The following is a 24,355-nucleotide window of genomic DNA, read 5'->3' as shown; positions in this document are numbered from 1 at the left end:
CCACAACCAAGGTAAGAGAAATCAAAGGTAAGATGGTAGAGGCAAAGAGAAGGCATTAGAGGGCAGACAGACTGAAACCACAATCACAGACAACTAGCCAATCTGATCACATGGACCACAGCCTTGTCTAACTCAATGAACCTAAGCCATGCCATTGTGGGGCCACCCAAGACAGACGGGTCATGGTGGAGAGGTCTGACAGAACGTGGTCCACTGGAGAATGAAATGGCAAACCACTTCAGTATTCTTGACTTGAGAACCCCATGAGCAGTATGAAAAGGCAATATTTCCTGTATGCAGGTCAGGAAGCAACAGTTAGAAATGGACATGGAACAACAGACTGGTTCCAAATAGGAAAAGGAGCATGTCAAGGCTGCATACTGTCACCCTGCTTATTTAACTTATATGCAGAGTACATCATGAGAAGCTCTGGGCTGGAGGAAGCACAATCTGGAATCAAGATTGCTGGGAGAAATATCAATAACGTCAGATATGCAGATGACACCATGCTTATGGCAGAAAGTGAAGAAGAACTAAGGAGCCCCTTGATGAAAGTGAAAGAGGAGAGTGAAAAAGTTGGCTTAAAGCTCAACATTCAGAAAACGAAGATCATGGCATCTGGTCCCATCACTTCATGAGAAATAGATGGGGAAACAGTGGAAGCGGGGTCAGACTTTATTTTTGGGCGCTCCAAAATCACTGCAGATGGTGACTGCAGGCAAGAAATTAAAAGATGCTTACTCCTTGGAAGAAAAGTTATGACCAACCTAGACAGCATATTAAAAAGCAGAAACATTAATTTGTCAACAAAGGTCTGTCTAGTCAAGGCTATGGTTTTTCCAGTAGTCATGTATGGATGTGAGATTTGGACTATAAAGAAAGCTGAGCACTGAAGAATTGATGCTTTTGAACTGTGGTGTTGGAGAAAACTCTTGAGAGTCCCTTGGACTGCAAGGAGATCCAACCAGTCCATCCTAAAGGAGATCAGTCTTGGTGTGTTCACTGATGTTGAAGCTGAAGCTCCAATCCTTTTGCCACCTGATGTGAAGAGCTGATTCATTTGAAAAGACCTGGGTAAAGTTTGATGCTGGTAAAGTCTGAGGGCAGGAGGAGAAGGGGACGACAGAGGATGAGATGGTTGGATGGCATCATGGACTCAATCGACGTGAGTTTGGGTGAACTCCGGGAGTTGTTGATGGACAGGGAGGTCAGGCGTGCTGCGGTTCATGGGGTTGCAAATAGTCGGACGTGACTGAGCGACTGAACTGAACTGAACTGAAAGAAACTTCTAAAAGGGGAGGATTCTGTATTTCTGATGGCTGGATACATAGTATCTTTAATTGTACTGCTGCTGCTGCTAAGTCGCTTCAGTCGTGTCGGATTCTGTGCGACCCCATAGACAGCAGCCCACCAGGCTCGTGCGACCCCATAGACAGCAGCCCACCAGGCTCCCCATCCCTGGGATTCTCCAGGCAAGAACACTGGAGTGGGTTGCCATTTCCTTCTCCAGTGCATGAAAGTGAAAAGTGAAAGTGAAGTCGCTCAGTCATGTCTGACTGTTAGCGACCCTATGGACTGCAGCCTACCGAAGATGCAATTCCATAAACCTTAAAGGTTCATGAAAATTACTCTAAGAGTTTGATGAGAGATTGACTGTCATTCCTAGTTTGATGATGGAATAATTTCTCATTTTCTGTTTTATCTTAGAGATTTTATGTACATCATTAAGAGAGGCTAAGGAAGACACAATTTTTAAAACCTCGAGTCCCTTTTCTCCATTTCCCCCTTCCAGATGTTTACAGCTTCAAAGATAAAAACTACCTGAGATATAACTTGGCTCTATGTGTTTTTGAGCCTCTCCATTTATCAGCATGTACCAGGATGCCCAGAGGGGACAAGTAGTGTACCCAAAGTCTGAGAGCTTGTAACAAAGCCCAGACCATACCTCAAGTGCCCTGACTTTAATAATGATGAGACTCCACTTGGCTCTGGAAATAAAATGATAATGATTGCTATTTAGAAAAGCTACCAATTATGTGTATACTTTTGCTCTACCAATCCTTAGGGAGAAGGAACAGTGACTCTCATTATTCTTGAAGCACTGTCCTGTCACTAACAATAGCCACTTCCCATTTCTTATCCTCTGAAATGAGCAAAACTTCTACAAAGGTAGGAAGGCTGTCTTCACACATATAGGGGAAAATGACCTTCCTAGAGTCTGTGTACAAGACTAAGAAGATACTGAATCTTTACAGATCCTTTGAAAGTTATGCACAATCTAGATTTCTCTTTTCAAATGCTTACGGCTAGCTGCAGCCAAGAGATGGACCAAAGGTTTTTCAATTCATGCAATCACCATACACTTTTCATTCCAACTCTAAGCCATGCACATCCCCAAAACCAATTTTGCAAAGTGCCACATTCTTTTGAAATATTCCATGGATTTCATTATGCATTTTAAAAAATGTAGCCCTGAAGCTAATAAGGAGATAGTCACTGAAAACATGTTCCTTTTGAATTGGCTCTATGATACTGGTTGTTAATGAACCTTAGAGAAATACAGCAGGAAGAACACTTTTCAGATTCAAAATCCACATACACTGACCATCTTGAAGCAAAAGTCGCTCTAAAGTCAAGAGGCTTCTGGGGCTTCTGCTCTTATCATTGCAGAAAAATGCAGTAAATTCAGCACCATGAGATGAACCTGTGATGCCTTCCAACCATCCTCATCACTTCACTTGGGATGACCTTCATTTTTATTCTGCTTTCTTACCTCCCTGCACAGGCCTTGTGTGCTCAGCGTGGGACTTGTGATTCATGTCCAAGCCAATGACGATAATCATGCTCCCTGGCCAGCACTACTGGTCCAGAGATGGGCATGTGACACCATTCGGGCCAGTGAGACAGATGGTGAGTTTTGCTTGGTGCTTCTAGGAAACAAGCTTCTGGGCCTTCTAAAAGAGCTCCAAAAGCAATAACCACACCCTTATAGAAAATGAACAGAGAGAAAAGGGGAGAACTGCAACATCCTCAATGTATAGGCAAGACTTTTTAAGGAAATAATGAGGAAACTATAAGTAAGTTTAATTTCCAGTCAACTGAGAAGGTATGTTTTTACAGAATAATTTCTTAATATTACAAATGGCTTTCTAAAGACTTCTGCAAAGGGAACAGCTTCTGTGGCAAGAGAATCACTCTCAGTGTATGGTAAAGTCATCACTCTTCTCTGGAAGAGAAATCCTGGAAATATCAGGAGATTAAAAAAAAAAGCTACTCTTTTTGACATGCCGCTGATCAATGTAATTTGAACTGTCATTCAAATAAACTAAAAAAGCCTAGGTAACTTTCTGAGAAGCAGTGGGCTTAGGAGAATGTATCAGAATCATTTATCTAATTTTTCTTCTGGGTTTACATCAAAACAAAAGCAATGCTATTCTAGTACGCTTTTTTCATTACACTTTCAAAACATGAAACATGGGTTGCCGAGGTAATCACTGACTTCCATGATAAAAGTCATAAATCAAAGGAAAGAGTAATATTTTTAGAATTATGCAAGTTGATTTCACATTACCAGGGATGGCCAGAAACACAGATAACCTGAAAGCTGACATTTAGAGGTCAGCAGAGAAAAGATGACTATTTGCATGGGAAAGCTATTTATGCAATTAAGTGAAATTAATTATGCTTGTATAAGTTTTATAAACACATTACAGATCTGGATTTTGGGCTAATTAAGCTTTAATTTAGTTGAGAAAACTAAACCATGTAAGCTTTTATGAGAAACCCCTGGTCATCCACTGAAAGGAAAGAGGTAAAATCATAGTTTTTAGGAACCATCTGAGAAATAAACAGTTTAGGAAAGCTCTAAAGACAGAAATTATAGTCAATTATGCAAGATGTAAAGCTATAGTTTGAGGTTATGCTGTCCTTCATTTTCTCAAGAGTATCCCTTAATTAAATGCAAATAATCAGAAATGGCAATTAATAGATTGCTATAATTCCCTGATTAGAGAGTGGAGCCCATTTACAATACTTGTGGACTATGGACTCTGCAATAAACCAAACGAAATGTATATTCATAAATTCCTCTCCAATGTGCCCCTTACTGAAAAGTCTTCTATGATGGTGCCACCTCAGAAGCTAGCCAACGATGTTAGCAGCTGTCAAACCATCACCAATATTTATAGGACGTTTGGACAATCAATCTTCCTGGCAGATAGGGATATTGGCATTGAATAGCCAAGCTACAGGCATAGGACTTCCACAAGGGTGAGACCTTTGAACCACCTGAAGTAAGCATCAAATCATACAAATCAGGAACAAGCTGTTAAAAGCTTCTCGTAAAAGACACAGGGCAGAGCAGGCGCCCAAGTGCAAGTACGTTCCCTTTTTTCTCTTCATACCTCCATAGGGGGCTGACTACTCCGTGCCTTCTCCCCATCTACGGCTTTGAACTTGTCTCTCCCTATGTCTAGAATCCCCCTCAGTTCTTCTCGGCTGTCACAACCCATTCTTCGGGCTTGTTCTAAACTTCACTTCTCCAGAGACACACGCTGATGTGTGTCTGCAGCAAGCCATGCCCAATTATGCAGTGCCATATCTTTCAGAGGACATATCAGAATTCATATTTTGTTTATTAAGTAGTTTGCTTCTCATTCTCATTCTTGTGTTTCACACAGTTCTGTTTCAAGTTCAGTCAGCAACAATGCATTCAGAAAAAGCCCTGGAGTGACTGTAATTCTCGTAGCATAGATGATTTTTCAGCCACACCCAAGTTAAATATGCTTTTAAGACTCCATTAGTCATTTCTTTACAAGTGAGCTTATAAATCTGTGCTGAATTTCTGCAATTGAATCCTCTTTTCCTCTTTATAAGGCACTTCTCTAAGTGTCCCAGTTGACAATAATAATAATAATAAGCATTCACTGGGTATCTACAACACTCTGTGTTCTGGTTCACTCCAATCTTTAACACAACTCCTGAAATGCATTACTACAAACAAGTAAAGTGAAGCTCAAAGTTAAGCTTCTTGTCCAATATCAATCACCTGGCTCACCAGCAGCAGAGCTGAGGTTTCAACCCAGGTCTGTTTTCTCAAGATCCTGTAAACCACAACTCCCACTTCTCTAAAATCATATTTTTCACACATCAGGATCCTTCCAAAGCATCAGTTGGCAGCCTGACTTCATACCAACTCTGGACAATGACAGCATGATCCAGCAGTCTAGACTGGAAGGATTTACTCCTACATATTTAAGTCTGCTGATGTGAGGCCTCTGAACCTCTTAAAGCTCAGTAAGTGATTTGTACAATACGAAACAAGGGAATAAGGTCCATTAGAGAACACCAAAGAGAATTTCTCAATATACTGTGTAGGAAGCATACTGTCAGGTGGGAGTAAGAAGTATTCATCTGAATGTGTGGACACTTAGAAGGTTCTGAAATCAGAGTGGGTATACTGCAGACCATTAGCAGTATATATACTGCTGACACACACACATGTCAAGGGCTCTTTTATGAGGCCTTACTGCTGACTCTTGAGCTGTCCCACTCTTAGACTACCCCCTGGAGAGTACCAAGGAAGGGGGTACGATGCAGTAGTTAGGAGTTTGGGGCTCATGTTTCCCTTCATATCCCAGCTCTGTCATTTATTGAAACCAGGTGAAGAATAACTTGACCACTCTTCGAAGCCTCGGTTCACTCATTTGGAAAAGGGAGAGAGTTAAAGGACCCGTCTTCTAGGGATGAAGTAATATACCCCATGTGAAGTGCTCAGTATCACGCCCAGCACAGAATAAGCTCTCAGTACAAGTCACCCTACTGATGACAATAATCTATATGCAAATACAGGAGTTAACGCACCTATGAGTGGCCAGATTCTGTTTGTAGCAATGAAAAACGCAAAAGACTTGTTCAAAATACCCTCCCTTTTTCTAATACAGAAAGTATTTATATTAAGTGTGAGGAATTACAGTCCTTATCTATCCTTACAGATGAGGTCCCCAATTCAACCACAATGTAGCCAAGTGGTCCTTAAAGAAAGCAAATGACACATTCTTGCTTCTTTTTTATGATTTTCTTCTCTTTTTCATTTTAGCTCATTATCTTTACTTTTTTGAATCTCACAAGTATTACCTAAATACATTCTCCTTGCAAAATGTCACTAGAAAATAGTACAGAAAGGCAAAGTCACCTTCCACTGTCCTCTCCCATCCGCCTCATCATCCCACCTCTCCCCACTGCCCAGCTCCTCTCCCAGTGGAGACCACTGTATCAGATGTTCATGAGATCCACATACTAGATTGCCATCACCTCTTACTCCACTCTTCAATTTCATTTTTAGCATTTATACAATCGTCTTGTCTTGGAAACCTCTCCTCCTTGATTAGTAAAGCATCTGCCTACAATGTGGGAGACCTGGGTTCAAGCCCTGGGTTGGGAAGATCTCCTGGAGAAGGAAATGGCAACCTACTCCAGTATTCTTGCCTGGAAAATCCCATAGATGGAGGAGCCTGGCAGGCTACAGTTCATGGGGTCACAAAGAGTCGGCCACGACTGAGTGACTTCACTTTCACTTTCATCCCCTCTGTACATTCTTGCAGCATCCACTCATTCTGGTGGCATTTCTACATTTATTTGTTCGATCATATGATTAAGTCTCTCCTGTTAGACAGCAAACTCTCTCTGAGGAAGGCCACCATTTACTTCTGTTCACTGTTGTACCTCCAGAACCTAGTACAGTGCTTCGCCCACAGGAAGAGTTCAATAAACATTTGTTGAATAAATGTTACTTATTCATTAGGTTGTCACAGTTGGTAACTAAGACTGACAAGAGATTCGTAGAGTTGAAGATTTCAAATAGAAACCAGTCACTTAATTGGGACCTGGGAATTATATTTCAAAGAAAATCACAAAAATCAGAAATTCTCCACCAGTGAATGAACAAGATGCAAATTATCTCTGCTCTCATGGAAACCTCCTTGCCAAGAACTGCAAGGCAGGTTTCAATTAAGAAAATAAAAATTTGCTCATGTGAACCAAAAAGCATTCACTTCCAAATCAGCAACCAACTATGTATGACATAAAGTTGGTTTAAGTCAATGAGTGACCAACCGAGTGACCCAAAGGATCATTTCCTTCTATCTTTGGCTTTTAGGAAGAGCGCTATTTTTTTTTTTTTTTAACTTAGAATTAAGAGAAATTTCAGAGAGAGAAAACAAGCTTACTTAACATGGACAACTACAGACAGCGCATTAATGATCAAAACTCCCTGCCACTGGCCAACCCAGATACAATGGCTAACTAAGGAATGAGAATTTGTCGAGTCTTTTACCAAACATTCCACAGACACTGACTCAAGACTTGCCTGAGTTTGCAAAAGGCAAAGCTCTACAACTCACTGTTCATTCTTGTTTATTCTAAAGTTGGAAGGCTGATTGTAGTAGTTATTAGGCCTGAGACCTTAAGCAGATCACTGATCCCTAGTTGCCCCTTCATCAGTTCTAATGAGGTGGATGAAGCTGGAGTCTATTATTCAGAGTGAAGTAAGCCAGAAAGAAAAACACCAATACAGTATACTAACGCATATATATGGAATTTAGAAAGATGGTAACGGTAACCCTGTATGTGAGACAGCAAAAGAGACACAGATGTATAGAGCAGTCTTTCGGACTCTGTGGGAGAGGGCGATCAGAATGATATGGGAGAATGGCATTGAAATGTGTAAATTATCACATGTGAAACGAAACCCCAGTCCAGGTTCAGTGCATGATACAGGATGCTCGGGGCTGGTGCACTGGGATGACCCAGAGGGATGGGATGGGGAGGAAGGTGGGAGGGGGGTTCAGGACGGGGAACATGTGTACACCCATGGTGGATTCATGTCAGTGTATGGCAAAACCAATACAATATTGTAAAGTAAATAGATAAATAAAAGGGTAAAATTACATTATCCCTGCTATGTCTCTCCCATGGGATGCTGGTAGAGACCCAGGTAATGCAGCAAACATGGACCAATGTTCTAAGGAGTCAAGAACTTTTACAAACGTACCAGTGGTTACGAGGATTGACTGGAGCTCTGTTTCTCTTACTGTGTCCCTTGGTAAGTAGTAGTCACTTGAAAACACTTGCTGAAATACTGTGATGACTATTACATGAAATTGTAATAGTAACAATTTTATGGATTTTTTAAACCTGTGTGTGTGTGTGCGTTTGTGTGTGTGCGTGTGCGTGTGTGTGTGTGCGCGCGTCTGTGTGTGTGTGTGTGTGTGTAGCAACACACTGGGAGTCCATCACATTTGGTCCTTAGTAAGTGGCTATGAAATGGTGCAGTGCTCTATTGTTTTCCACTGAAAAAGGCTTAAATTGTCCTCAAGTTCCACTCACTAACTCATCCTGTACCAATACAGCATCTACTATTAGCAAACCAAGTGTTATGAGATGCTCAGTTTTTACACTTAATAAAGCTGACCAATAATTAAAAGCTGGCATATATGCATACTTTCAGCCATACAGGTATTCCAGTTAGAAGGTTTCACCATTAAATATAAAGCCTACACTCCTGAGAATTTTTTCTATTTTTTAACTCTGTTTTTAACAAAGCAACTCCTTATCAATTTAGATGATTCACATGTGGCTTAGTGAAGGCAGAAAAGTAATCCAAAAGGTAACTAAACCATGATTCTTATAACACAGGTACTGGTTCTGTAGCTAGCGACTCCTTAAAATATTCCTGAAGCTAAAACTGTCTGAAGTAGTCAATGACTGAGCCAGTTTTGAAGTAACTTTAAAATGTGCACTCTTTATTGCTCCTAGATACAATCGTGACCATCAGGGCCACTGAAGGTTCTGCCAGTAAACACATTACTAGTTATATCTATTTTTTGACAGCAAACATTTCTGAAAAAGTTAAAAGCATAAACTTTGAAGTTCAACTTACTTGCACAGATATATGTATATGTACAGACAGTCTGCCCTTGTATATGTAGTATGTAATAGACATACAAACTATTACTATTACTTCCTAGCTGGAAAAGGTGGTAAGAAAGCAGGTTAAGCAAGCTCTGAGCTTTAGTTTTCTTGTAGATGAAGGGTAGATAATAGCAGACCCCTCACAGTGTCACTGCAAGGAAAAAAGAGAGAACTCAGGCAGGCCCCTAGCACTGTGCTCAATGCAAGGTGTGGTGTGTGATAGCTAATGGCAGTTGTTCTTGGTGGTGGTGGTGTGCCAGACTGTACAGCTCTTCCTGGACTTACAATAGGGTCAAATTTTGAAAAGCTCACTTTCTGTTGCAAATAAGATAAGTCAAAAATGCATTTGGGACTTCCCTGGTGATCCAGTGGTTAAGATACTGACTTTCAGTGCAGGGAATGTAGACTCGATCCCTGGCTGGGGAACTAGGATCCCACATGGCCACCACTGCATGGCCAATATATATGTATATGTTGGTTTAAGCCTTTAAAAAAATGATACAAGATACAATTAATATGCATAATCTACTGAACACCACAGCTTAGGCTCTCCAACCTTAAACATGCTCAGAACATTGACAGCAGCCTACAGTGGGGCACAATCATCTAACCCAAGACCTACTTTATAATAGAGTATAGGATACATCATGTAACTTACTAGATGCTTCACTAAAAGGGAAGAGGAGAGTAGGTCACAGTGTGACATTTATCCAAGGTCACATTTATCCTTGTGAGGGTGTGGCTGACTGGGAGCTGGAAGCTGCTGCACCCCAGAGACAGGACCATACCACCCATCTCTAGCTTGGGAAAGAATTACAACTTAAAACTGGATCTACTTTATTCACACAACTCTTGCAACATGAAGTTGAAAAATCATAATTCAAACCATCCTAATTTTGGGACCATCTGTACTTTCCAAAGGTAGCCAGAACCCTATCTCCTACAGCCACCATACAAATGATCACAAATTGACAGGTTAAAACAAAAGACATTCATTCTGTAATATTTCTGGAGGCCAGAAGTTTGAAATCAAGGTGTCAGCTGGGCTCCACTGCCCCTTGAGGCTCTAGAGAGGAATCCCTTCCTTGCCTTTTCCGTCTTGCAGAGTCTGTGGGCATCTGTTGCAGTGTCGTCACCCCAAACCCTGCCTCTCTGGCCATGCAGTCTGCTTCTCTTCTGTCCGTGTCAAATCTTTCTCTGCCTTACTCTTATGAAGAAGACTGCCACTGGGTTTGGGGTCCGAGTAGAAATCATCTCAAGATCCTTAATCTAGATAAGACTAAATAAGGTAATACAAAGTTCCAGGGATTAAGATGATGACCTGTGTTTTAGAGGATACCCACTCCAGTATTCATGCCTGGAAAATCCCATGGACTGAGGAGCCTTGTGGGCTACAATCCAGGGGTCGTAAAGAGTCAGACATGACTGAGCGACTTCTGTGTGTGTATGTGTGTATTCAATCCACAACAATTTCCCATCCTGTAAGTTCCTCTAGAACCTTGCAAACTCCCGCATGTAGAGGGGATTCTCTGTGCCTTCCTCTTGAATTCTGGCAGGATTTTGTATCTGCCTTCACAAACAGAGTGAAGTAGTGATGCTACCTGACTTCTGAGCCTAGGTCATAACAGCATTAGGCACTTCTATCTCGTATAAGTGGGAAACACACCCTGGAACCCAACTACCATGAGGACAGGAAGCCCACATGAGCCTACATGGAGGGGCCATGTGTAGGTGATCTGGCTTACAGAGGTTCCGGCTCACAGTCAGCATCAATTGCCCACACATATAAGCACACCTCCAGATGGTTACAGTCTGAACTGTAGAATCAACACCTGTCATGGAGGCTTCTCAGCTAAAGCCCTAGACATCAGAGGCCAGACTGAAGTTCCCACTGAGGTCTACCCCTCAGATGCCCCAAATAACTACATTTATAGCAGCTTGCTCCTTTTCCTCACACCCAATCTCTGCTACCCCCCTCCTTTCAGTATTGCTGATTGGATAGGTAGTGAGACTGGGATATAGGACCTTTTGTGGGTAAAGAGCTGTATGGTGTGGGGGAGTCACTGGGACCACTTTTGAGTCTTACTTTCTGAACCTGTAGAATATGGAGTTTGACCAAATGATATATATGGTCTACTGTAGCTCATATAATTTCTAATTAAGGGATCCTCCCATATTGTCAGTCAGAATGAGAGAGACTGAGTCACTTTCTCCTCTGAAAGTGTATGTGTTTGTGTGTGCTCCCACTATATTTAGAGGAAAATCCAAGATGCTCAATGCCAGGAAATATTTCTAATGCACTGTTATTTTTTTTAATCTTTAACCTTAACGCATTCCATTATTAAATGAATAATTAGTGTCTTATTTATTGTTATGCAGGAAACCACCCCAAAACTTAGTGGCTGAATACAAGAACAATCATTTATTTTGCTCAGGGCTCTGCCATTTCCTTCTCCAGGGGATCTTCCTGACCCAGGGATTGAACAATGGTCTCCTGCATTGCAAGCAAATTCTTGACCAGCTGACGCACCAGGGAAGCCTTGCTTCCCTACCTTCTGTTAAATTGAGGGTTTTGTTTGTTTACTTTCCTACCTTAAGCCTATGACTCCAGGCCTTGGTAGGTAAGATGCCCTGCAGAGGGAAATGGCAACTCACTCCAGTATTCTTGCCTGGGAAATCCCATGGATAGAGGAAGGAGCCTAGTGGGCTACAGTCCAAAGGGTGGCAAAGAGTTGGACACAACTGAGCATGCCAGGCCTTAAAACCTGTCTAGGGCACAGAAAGTAAAGGCACCAATTGTTATATGGAAGGAAATGAAAAATCTGTTTCCATGTTCACTTCACATGCTCTCCGAGCTGTCTGAAAAGTAGGCCCACAGATTTTAGACCTGTTTTGTAACAGAGACCTTCCTGCATTAGTGGAAATGTTTTCTATCTGCTCTGGTGAGGATGGCTCGCTTCCCTGATGGCTCAGAATGTAGTCTGCCTGCAGAGCAGGAGACCTTGGTTCAATCCCTGGGTTGGGAAGATCCCCTGGAGAAGGGAATGGCAATCCACTCCAGTATTCTTGCCTGGAAAATCCTATGGACAGAGGAACCTGGCAGGATACAGTCCATGGGGTTGCAAAGAGTTGGACATAACTAAGCGGCTTCAATTTCCTTCTTTTCTTTCTTTCTGGTGAGGATGGTGGCTACTCACTCCATGTAGCTATTAACTTATGTGAAATGTAGGTCACATGACTCAGGAACTGAATTTTTCCTGTGACTTAATTTTAATACCATATGGGACAATGCAATTTGAGACAAAGTATTTTCAAAGCCATTCTGAGGTTAGAGATTCTAACTAGTGACACAAACAGTCCAAGTGACCTGAAACTTCATATTTACTGCTGTGTCTCTTTCTTGTTGCTATTGTCTACTCTCTCAGTTGTGTCTGACTCTTTTGTGACCCCACGGACTGCATCCCACCAGGCTCCTCTGTCCGTGAGATTTTCTGGGCAAGATTATGGTAGTGAGTTGCCATTTCCTCCTCCAGGGGATCTTCCTGACCTAGGGATCGAACTCACATATCCGTATCTCCTGCATTGCAACTAAATTCTTGACCACCAAGCCACTGGGGAAGCTCTGAGTAACCTTTCTTCAGTGGAAGGATTGGTCTCTGAGTTCACAGTGGTGAACTGATCCCTCTTGAGATTCAGAACTTCTCTCCTATGATTGCTTAATGTCTCAGTAAGAGTGGAGAGATCCCCATAATGTGGTTGCAATTTCTGATTTCTGAGAGTCATTCAGAGTTCACAGCTGCATGACCAAAAAAGAACTAAAAGTTCCTTCTGTGAGCAGCTATATGTGATGGAAGAAGACAGAAATCCAGAGAGATTTTTCTGACATTCTTTTTCTCAATTCTAGAATCACAAACAAAGTGAATTTTGAGTGTATGAAGGGATAATAAGTGGGAAAGGTCAGACATATTATCCAAATAATATGTTGCATAGTGATTTGTTTATAATTGGAACTCAAGTTTCCCAGTTTGACCTCCCAAGAGTATCTATAATTTGCATCCTGTTGAACTTGACTAGCATCAGCACCTGCTTGCCTCTTTCCCCACCCACTCCTCTCTCCAGAGGCCTGGTCTCTCAACACTTGAAGGAACTACAGTATCTGAGGTGACCCGCGTTTAACATCCGTGCATTCAGGCTTCAGTCACAGCGCTATCTCTGCTTTCAACACCATTCAAAAGGTCCTTCTCTACCCTTTAAGCCTCAACCTAAGGAGCCTTCCAGGGCCTTCCACCTTCGACTAATTTCTTCTTTCACACTCCCTTAAAAATTCTGTCACTTAGGGGAACTTATTAAAATTTCACATGTTTTTTCTTCTTAGTAAATTATACTCTATTAAAGTACAGGATTTTCTTCATTATAATCTTTAATGACCAGAAAAACCACAGTGCTGCACAATGTGCTTAAGAAATACCAAATCCAACTGTAGCAAAAGCACCCAATAAATTGCACAAATTTGTAACAAGCTTGTTTTATAGCGTTTTGCAGTAATTACAAGGATTAAACTCATCCTTGAGGATTTGCATTGTTGCAAAAGGTATAAAACACAGTAAGTTTCAAATGAAATAGGACATGACAGAGCCATATCCCAGGACTTTCATGGAACAGAGTTGATTTTTGTCCTGTGTTTTTCTGCATTACAATGTTCATGCCGCCTTAAAAATAACACTGTGGTCATTTTTCAGCTTGATGAATTTGAGCTAATGGATGAAAAAGTAACCTCCAGAGACAGAGCCCTGAGAGACGGAAACACAGTGTTCTCAATATAAAAAGCCTTTCCAAGTTCTCAAGTGACACTGGCATCAGAGCTGAAGCAATTGCTATTCAAAATACATTCATTAACAATGTTAAGTGAAAGATACAACTAAAGCCAGTAATATCATTTTCTCCCATTTCCTGAGCAAATCTGTATGTGAACTAGGATGATTTCTCCTGCTTCTTGTCTATTTCACACTCCTGACTTGTGTAATTAAAATGTAGCAGGTAGTTGATATACAGGAGGGAGTGTCTGCATTAAAAATACTTTTTCATAATCAAATTCAAGCACTCATCTCATTTATGGTCTGTCTACCTTAATAAATCAACTAATACTTCCTTTTAAAAGCCATATAAAGCTCTATTAACCCATCTTTACGTACTAATTTAAAGTGATGGGCTATTCATAAATTTTCTGCATTCATTTATTCAACAAACATTCTATATATCTACTATATACTAAGCAAGTTGTTGAACGCTGACACTATACAGGTGAATAGTTTAAGGTTACTGTCTCTGTAGGGGAAACAGGAAAGTTAAATAACGCAGTACCGCATGTCTTCCCACTGCAGGGTACCAGGTACAGCAAAAACAAAAGAGTTGTCAGGTTTATCTGGGAGGACTTCTGAGAAAGTCTGAGAAATCAGAGAAAAGCTTAAAAAGAGCACTGTGTATGGAAGATTAAATATAGGTGTGATTTTCAAGCGAATTTCTGACCTTACGGGAGGGAAGTCCTGGCCCAGCTGCTTGATGAGCAGGACTGACTAAGTGATTCTGCCTTCCCAGGCCACAGCTGATGGGGCATCTCATGTGGTCCATGCATCGTAAAAAAGTACAGCATGATGTGTACAATCCGCTGAGCCAGTGCAGTTCCCTCTCTGGAATTTCAAGTGGGTAACAGGAGGAGACTAGGGTGGGGAGAAGTGGGAGCAGAAGGGGAAAGTCATTGCAGAGAAAAGGTCAAAGGCACACACATGTTGAAGATGCCAGGAAGCAGGAAACTTGGATAAACACAGGAAGTAACTGGTAGCTCCACGAAGGTAGAGGGATCCTGGCCTGCCAACAGAAGCAAATGTTGCAGGGCAATATCAAGGCCACATGGTCCAGTAAAATCAGAGGATGGGTATCCCCAACACTGCCGTTGCTTCCTAAGAGTACTCTGGGCCCCATGGCTGTGAGACCCACCCACGCGCCAGGAAAGCCCCTGTCCTGTTCCCCCTGCAAGTATACCCTCACTCCCCTCTGCTTGAGTTACTTTGACTGGGTCATGGCTCCTCAACCCTTCTCCAAACAGATGACGTGTCAGTGTTCTGAGTTATGGAGCTCACTGCCCATTCGCTCTGGCTTTTACTGTTTTACACTGTGTCCAATTTACAAGTATTAGAATGCCTTCCTCTGACCCTCAGTGCATCTTTATCTTACTTTAGGGTAAATAAATCATGTTTTAGACATCGCACTGAACAAATTCAATTTGTCTTCATGAAAAATAGCACTTGGAAAATGGGCAGCATAGTCTACTGATTAAGAGTGCAGGCTCAAAAGCCAGACTCCTGTGACCCAATTTCAGCTTCAGCGCTCACTGACTGTGTGACCTTGGATAAGTTATTGCACTTCTTGGAACCTCCTCGTCCCCATTTGTAAAATATGCATGATAGTAGTGTCTACCTCATAGAAATTTTTATTAAGATTATACAGGAACATTACAAAGTAAGTTGTTCTGCTTTAGTTTTTATTAAACAAATGGACATTCTCTTAATCATAGATATAATGGTTTGGATTTTGTAATTTTAATAAGTGGAAAAAGAAAGAGAAGTTAGAGGATCTGTTAAACACTAGTATAGCTAGCTACAATTTATCTAGGACATATTGTGTGCCCAGCATGGACCAGGGACTTGACATCCATCATCTCATACATGCGGTCTGTATAAAACACTCACATGTGTTTGACAATTAACAAACACACATTGAAAGCCGACTGCATACCAGGCACTGGTCCCTGGCTATAAATATGAATAGAATACAACCCCTGCTCCTGAGGAGTTCCCAGTATGGTTAGGATGCTAAAGCTGGGTCAGGCAACTTCATCATCTACTTTGGTTCAATCAGCTGCAAGAGGAGGATGTTTGAAGAGGTGGCTCAAGGTACCTATTTCATCTAATAATGATTTCACACCCACTGGAAATCAAACATTTTAAGCTTTGCCACTAATAAGCACTTGTGCTAAATGACACTGTAGACAATCAGTACTGCACTATTTTGGGAGGTCTTTGAGGCCAAGTTATTTGGATTGAGATGCAGGAATACACTGGTAGAAGCAGCAGCCCTCTACAGAGAGAGATCTCACATAGTCAAGGCCAAGCTCCAAAGACAAAACTGTAGTGTTCAAACAAGAAGATGCCTTGCAGCCCTAAAGGATACCTCGTTCACTGCATTCGTTTCTGTACTGAGCGCCAGAAGGAAAAGGTGATGTAGTTCATAGCCCACCAGGTGTCCCATTCCTTGACACTCACGCGAGGGATTTCTGCACTGCCCACAATGCATCACAGAGATGAATAAACCATATTCCAGACTAAGACTGTTTGGATGCAAACCTCTCCTCTGCCACTTTTTAGCTATGTGATCCCAGATCAAGTTACGGAGCTTCTCTCCTCCCTGTGAAGTTGGTATCATAATACCAATCCACATAAAGATTAAGTTAGATATTTATAAGTTGCAATGGCAGAGAGCCTGATGCAAAATGAGCCTTCAATAAATGATGATGATGATAATGGTAAACACTAACAGAAAGCATTTACTTTGGAACAAGCTCCTTTTCTAAGCACTTCACATTTATCACCTCATTCACTCTTCACAACAATCATAAACAGGTCGGTATTGCTATTACTCCCAATATATGGCAGTACAGAAAGGTTGAAAAATTTGTCAAAGTAGCAGAACTCAGATGTGAACATAGAGCATCTTTGTCCTGAGTCTGAGCCCCTAACTACTGCCCTGAGTGGGGTCTCCTATGATTTTCTGTTCCCAACACAAAATCTTCCTACAGGTCAGGTGCTAACTCAGTCTACACACCAACCTATGACACAGATAGCATTATTCAGTTTGCATTAAATGTTTATATAAACATAACAAGGGACTATAACAATAGGTAGAAGCAGTGAAGGGAGAGGTCATTGGCTGTAGGATAAAGAGAACTGAGTTAAGGCCTGCACACACATAGCTATCAGGAAGTACTCCACACAGGAAAAGTCAGGGGATATCTTGGATGGGAAGCAAATTTGTGATCTGATGACGCAAGGCGGGTAACAAAGGCAATGAACCACTTCAGCAGCTTCAGAGCTGTGTTGGAAAGCCAGGTCATTGCAGCAATTAGCTAGAGGAGGTGGACATGAATGAGCGGCTGAACTGAACTGAACTGAACCGACTGTATGTTGTGGTATAAAGGGGTAGGCTTTGAAGTCAAGCACCAGTTCTTTGACTACTAGCTGTTTCCTTTAGAAAGCTACTCAACTTCTGTGAGCCTTGGGTTTTATTTTACTAAAATGGAGATTATAATACCCAATTTGTAGGGTTGTTTGGAAAATTAAACAAGATAATTTTTTAAACTGCCAAGCAGTGACTAGCGCATATTAACACATGCTTAATAAATAATACTAGTTTCTTTGTAAAGCACAGTGTGTGATAAACTACGAGAGGTGAACCTATGGGTCTTTACAACAAAGGGAAATTAAACATTCCTCCAAGCAGGGGAAACACTGGAAAAGTGTAGGAGACTGTAATTCTATCTGATTAATAATGAACAGCAGAGTAATCTGCTAAAAGCAGAGAAAAAAATTCATTTTTATTCTGATTTACATCTGGGACAAATAAAACTTGGTTGGATGCTTGTCCAGATTGTTATAATGGAAGGACTCTTTCAGCATAACCCTTGGGGACAGCATAGAATGCAAATCTGACAGCATAGAAAATTCTGGATGCCCGATGTTGGATAAACTGCCAAGTCCTCAGAAACACTTGCAGATGACATCACTCTTGGTTTGTCATTACTCAGAGGGTTTGATTAAGGTGTAAACGTTTTCAAATCCCAAATTACTAAACATTCCAGGTGTACCAAATAATCAGTCTTTCCTCTTGACAATCGTCCAGAATCCTCACAGAAATTGCTTCACTCCTATCGTATTGGATTTCCTGTGTTCATACACTCCACACTCACCAATGTAACATTGGTGAACGCCTCATTCTTTTTCAAGATATTCACTGTCAGTAAATTATTATTTGTAGAATAGAATTATAATTCTAAAGGGATATGCATTATACCGTGATTTATAGAGAATATGTTTTTACCATCCAGGGAAAGACCAATTTTCTGACACTTCAGCTCTATTTGCTCAAAAGCATTACTGTTACAAAATTACCTATTATGACTAACAATAGCAATATTCTCACCTCAGTAAGTACTTGGTTTGGTAAATCTTTAAGAACTCTCAACTTTGGCAATCAATTTAGTTAACTACAGGAAATAGCCTATTTTATATAGATTATTACCTTAATATCATATTGCTCCCCAAACTCACATAACATTCATAGTGAATTGTCACTCAATATACATTTACATAGACATCTCACTGTTGAGTCTGCCAGATAAAACACACTTGAGAAGCCAGATTTGTGTAATATCACAGTTATCTAGGTTTGAGTTCATATTCTCCACCACATTCACCCTCTAATCTTTCAGGTTCTATACATTAACTTCACGTCAAACTATGTCAATATAACAAAAACAGCCCCAAACAGGGAATGAGAGGGATACATGAGTCTCAGCTAAATTTCAGTGGAAAGATAATGAATTCAATCTTGTTGTTATTGTCCCACCATCCAACCATCTCACTATCAAGAACCTGGAGTATTCCAGAATTATCTCTCAATCCCTCAACAACTCATATCCAAACAGTAGGTGAGGTTGAGGTATGTCACGTCCATCTTTTAATGTCTTTTGAACATTTATTCTTCATTCTACTGCCCTAGCTTCAGTCTTCTATTTTATATTACAATATAGAATTTTTCTACTTTAAAGTTTTTGAAATATGAAATAAAAACATCACAGAACATGCATACTGACAAATGACAACTATGGACCCTTGGACTTAAGGGCAGATTCATGACACATTTTAGAGCCTTAAACTCTGAGACAGTTTCTCCATTATAGTGCATCCTTACATGAGCACTATCTAGACCACAACTTGGATCATACCTCCCTCTCTGTCTTGCCTAAAACACTTCTCTGATTTTTTTTTATATAAAGTAAGTTCAAAAAAATATTTACAGATTCTAATTCAGAAGTAGAACCTAATGTGCTCCAATACTCTAGAACATACTTTGTTAGACCCCTACAATACATTGGAAATTGACCTGTATCGTCTTTGAAACTTAAAACTGCAATTCAGAAGCTTAATTTGCTGGTGCTTACTGCAAATATTAAAAAGTGAACCATTCTCCATCGCTAAAACATCTATAAATAACATATGCTGGAAAGGGTGTGGAGAAAAGAGAACCCTTTTACACTGTGGGCAAGGATGTAAGTTGATGCAGCCACTACAGAAAGTCCCTCAAAAACTAAAAATAGAGTTACCACAAGATCCTGAAATCCCACTCCTAGACAGAAACATAATTTAAAAAGACACATGCACCTTCATATTCAGAGCAGCATATTCACTAGGCAAGGCATGAAAACCACCAAAATGTCCATCAAAAGATGAACAGATAAAGAAGATGTGGTAAAAATACACAATGGAATGCTACTCAACCATAGAAAGAACGAAATGCCTTTTGTAGCAACACAAATGTGCTTGGAAATTATCACATTAGGTAAATCAGAAGGAGAAAGACACATGTCATATAATGTCACTTATATGTGGAATCTAAAATATGAAGCAAACGAACTCATCTGAAACAGGAACAGAATCACAGAGAGAGAACAGACTTGTGGTTGCCTGCAGGGAGATAGGAGTGGGATGGCCTGGGAGTCGGGGATTGGCAGATACAAACTGTGACATGTAAAATAGGTAAACAACAAGGTCCTACTGTATAGCACAGGGAACTAGATTCAATATGTTAGGATAAACCATAATGGAAAAGAATCTGAAAAAGAAAGCATACGTATGTGTAACTCAATCATTTTGCTATACAGCAGAAATTAACACAGCATTGTAAATCAGCTATATTTCGATTTTAAAAGTGAGCCCTTTCAATGCACTCACACTGGTTTATGTAATCCTCATGAGTCAAGTGCCCATAGCCCGTCTCATGAGTGATGAACAAAGGCCCACAGAAAAGAGATGCCACCCCTGCTATTATCAAAGTTCACGCTGCCTGGGAGACACATATAAAAATTTTTACCCGGAGTGATCAGTGAAATAATAAATACATAAATGGAGCTACAGGAGCATCAGGGAGGAGTTGTACCAGGCAGAAAATGGAGAAAAGCAGCCCGAGGAGAAGAAATGGCCTGAGCAAAGGCAAGAAAGTGTACCTGTGCCCAGGTGTGAGGGATTAAAAATAAGTGCTACAATTCAGGAAAGACGAATACCCACTATTCTATTCTGGATTTCACATGAAAACCTTACTTTTAATTATGTTACGGTTACCTTTTCTTATCACACAGGAGATCTTTTATATTGCCAACATAATTACTTACTTTTGACATTACCAGAGGAAAAGAAAGCATTTTTAGGAGTATGCTCTCACTAATGCAAGAATTTATTTATACTGTTATAATCTTTACAAAGGCTCTAGGGAAATACCTCAGAATAACTCCAAAAATCTTTTTGCCAAGATTTTCTTTTCATTTGAACTTCAACAAGCAAATGTCCAACCTGCTGCATGGCCCTAAGTACCAAGATCAAGAATTTCTTCAAGGAAGTGTAAACACAAATTCTTAAAAAGAAAAAAAAGTAAAATGGCAATACTCCTCTGAGTCTATTCCTAAAAATCGAGGAAATGTTCCATTAACTACCAGGTGTAAATAGATACTGAAAATTCTTTAATGTTCTCCAAAGGCTAATTGAACACTTATGTTTCAACCTTTACCTCATGAAAACTTTCTTAATTACTACTAAAATAAAAAAATAAAAATAAAAAACACAAACTTACTACTTTGGTCTTTATCTCATCCTTCTCCCTACATTATTTACTCAAATTATTTATAAGTTACAGGCTATAGAAACACAGTTATCAAAATGTAGGGAAAGCTCACATGATTGCAAAAGAAGAGAAACATCCCACAATTGGATTACCAGCCTCTGAACAGTTGAGATTTAAAAGAAGTCAATCCTCACATGTAATCTGAGCAGCAATGCTTTTCTTTCCCTGCCCCCATCAAAACCACTGCTTGTAGGTTATTTTTAATTTTACTACCATCACTTTCCACATTCTTTTTTCTTCCCCATGCTTTCCCTTCCCCCCAAAAGAGCTAAAGAAAACTGTATGGTCTTACTTACAATTGTGAAGTTCATGACTTTGAGAATCCAGATGGTCATGGCCAAGTTCACCAGTATTAAAATCATCAGGAGTAGGACAAAGAAATACAAGCATCTTTTCCGCCAGCCATAAATCCCCACTTTGTATACCTGCGGCCCCTCAGAGCTGGGCATGGTGCCCCGGTGATGGGTATACTGTTCCTGAGGCATCTGAAATAAATGAGCCGAGAGAGAGAAGCACTCACATTAAACTGCAAGGAGAAAGAGGGGGGAAAAAAGAACAGGAAAAAATCAACTTGAAGAGATATGGCTGACTGCTGTCCATATGTTTCTGCCTTCCTGACAAATCTAAAATCGGTATCCTCTGGACAAAAGTGGCTCCTCTGGATTCATGCATGAGCCCTCTCTTTTCATGCAGCCATCTCTCATCATGCACTCTGAGACATCCACATACATATTGCGGGTGTAGACGGACCTATAGGAATTCACTTTCTAAATGATTCTTAGAATTCCGACATCTTTATGAGGGAGACACTCAAAGTATTCAGGGTAAAATTGAGAATTCACCTGCAAAATAAATAACCTCAACAGTTCATTGTGCTGGGATACTACTGCTACTTGGGCTTCCCTGGTGGCTAAGAGAGTAAAGAATCTGCCTGCAATATGGGAGACCCCTGGGTTCGACCCCTGGGTCAGGAAGATCCCCTGGAGAAGGAAATGGCAAGCCACTCCAGTATTCTTGCCTGGAAATCCCATGGACAGAGGAGACTGATGGACTACAATCCATGGGGTCACTACGAGTCAGACGTGACTAAGCGACGAACGTTATGCTACTACTACTTAGGCAATTGATTTGGGGTAAAATGATCTCTGGAAGGTCATTGGCAAAATCAGTCCATGGGGTTTGAAAAGAGTTGGACATGACTGAAGCGACCTAGCACAGTGGCAAAAGTAACAATTTTGATCCTGCCTTCCAGAGTTCAAAGAGGTGTTGATGTGCTCACCTGCTTCAGGAATCCTCCAAAAGTCATAGCCTGTGCTTAAATTCCTCCCTTGACAGAGATCTCACTACTCTTTCAAGTAGCCCTTAGGAGTTAGATGATTCTAATTCTTATCAACACATTTATTTAATAAATACAAAAGAGTCTGAAAGTCAAGCAAGGTATGAATATTCGCTCCAGGAGCTTGCAGGCTAATGGGAAAAATGAACTAAACAGTGATTATAGCAGAGTGAGATAAATTAGAAAAAAAATCTGCCAATATTAAGTAATATACCAATCCCCTTCACAGTAAGGAAGGTTTCTCCAACCCCTGCTGTTGACACAAATTATCTTTATACTAGCACTACTAATTAGGAACCAACACAAATCTAAGTAAACATTACTTCTATAAAATTCTCCAACCAAAACAAATTTTAAAATTAAATACAAACAAAATTGCCAATGCTTATCGTTCAAAATGGAAAATAACTGCCTACTGAGAAGAATGATGATCTGCAAAACTACACAGCATATTGTGGTAGCAAGAGCTTTAGCACAGCATCTTCTGAGCACAGCATCCCTACTCTGCCATTAGCCATGTGACACAGCCTACTGCCCTTCTCCATTCAAATGGCTGCACAACGTTGATTTTGATGTGTTTACTTCATTTGCCCTCATGCAGGCATAATGTATTCTCTAGGAATAAGATCTTTCTCCACTTATTTTCATCTTCAGCTCAGTTCAGTTCAGTCGCTCAGTCAAGTCCGACTCTTTGCGACACCATGAATGGCAGCACGCCAGGCCTCCCTGTCCATCACCAACTCCTGGAGTTCACTCAGACTCATGTCCATTGAGTCGGTGATGCCATCCATCCATCTCATCCTTGGTCGCCCCCTTCTCCTCCTGCCCTCAATCCCTCCCAGCATCAGAGTCTTTTCCAATGAGTCAACTCTTTGCATGAGGTGGCCAAGGTACTGGAGTTTCAGCTTCAGCATCATTCCTTCCAAAGAACAGCCAGGGTTGATCTCCTTCAGAATGGACTGGTTGGATCTCCTTGCAGTCCAAGGGACTCTCAAGAGTCTTCTCCAACACCACAGTTCAAAAGCATCAATTCTTTGGCACTCAGCTTTCTTCACAGTCCAACTCTCACATCCATACATGACCACTGGAAAAACCATAGCCTTGACTAGATGGACCTTTGTTGGCAAAGTAATGCCTCTGCCTTTGAATATGCTATCTAGGTTGGTCATAACTTTTCTTCCAAGGAGTAAGCGTCTTTTAATATCATGGCTGCAATCACCATCTGCAGTGATTTTGGAGCCCCCAAAATAAAGTCTGACACTGTTTCCACTGTTTCTCCATCTATTTCCCATGAAGTGATGGGACCAGATGCCACGATCTTAGTTTTTTCAATGTTGAGCTTTAGGCCAAATTTTTCACTCTCCTTTTTCACTTTCATCAAGTGTCTTTTTAGTTCCTCTTCACTTTCTGCCATAAGAGTGGTGTCCATCTGCATTTCTGAGGTTATTGATATTTCTCCCAGCAATCTTGATTCCAGCTTGTGCTTCGTCCAGCCCAGCGTTTCTCATGATGTACTCTGCATAGAAGTTAAATAAGCAGGGTGACAATATACAGCCTTGACGTACTCCTTTTCCTATTTGGAACGAGTCTGTTATTCCATGTCCATTTCTAACTGTTGCTTGCTGACCTGCATATAGGTTTCTCAAGAGGCAGGTGAGATGCTCTGGTATTCCCATTTCTTTCAGAATTTTCCACAGTTTATTGTGATCCACACAATCAAAGGCCTTGGCATAGTCAATAAAGCAGAAATAGATGTTTTTCGGGAACTCTCTGGCTTTTTCCATAATCCAGCAGATGTTGTCAATTTGATCTCTGGTTCCTCTGCCTTTTCTAAAACCAGCTTGAACATCTGGTATTTATACCCCTCGTCCAAGGTAAGGATCAGCGGCTGCGCTTTCCTGCAGCAGCCATGAAGAGATACCCACGTCCAAAGTAAGAGAAAGCTAAGTAAGATGGTAGGTGTTGCAAGAGGGCATCAGAGGGCAGACACACTGAAAACATAATCATAGAAAACTAGTCAATCTAATCACACAGACCACAGCC

The 24,355-nt window shown here is 40.8% G+C and overlaps 1 protein-coding gene across 1 annotated transcript in view; it reads right to left on the bottom strand.

Moving 5' to 3' along the window:
• Positions 1-24,355, bottom strand: part of SGCD (sarcoglycan delta) — a 434,054-nt gene that overhangs the window by 384,742 nt on the left and 24,957 nt on the right. The window contains exon 2 of the mRNA XM_068980722.1: positions 21,273-21,461. Within this exon, the coding sequence (XP_068836823.1) occupies positions 21,273-21,461 (189 nt within the window). The remainder of the gene's footprint in view (positions 1-21,272; positions 21,462-24,355) is intronic.

This window comes from Capricornis sumatraensis, chromosome 9, assembly GCF_032405125.1.
Source record: "Capricornis sumatraensis isolate serow.1 chromosome 9, serow.2, whole genome shotgun sequence".
Classification (NCBI taxonomy): domain Eukaryota; kingdom Metazoa; phylum Chordata; class Mammalia; order Artiodactyla; family Bovidae; genus Capricornis; species Capricornis sumatraensis.
This window is presented reverse-complemented; position numbering and strand designations above follow the sequence as displayed.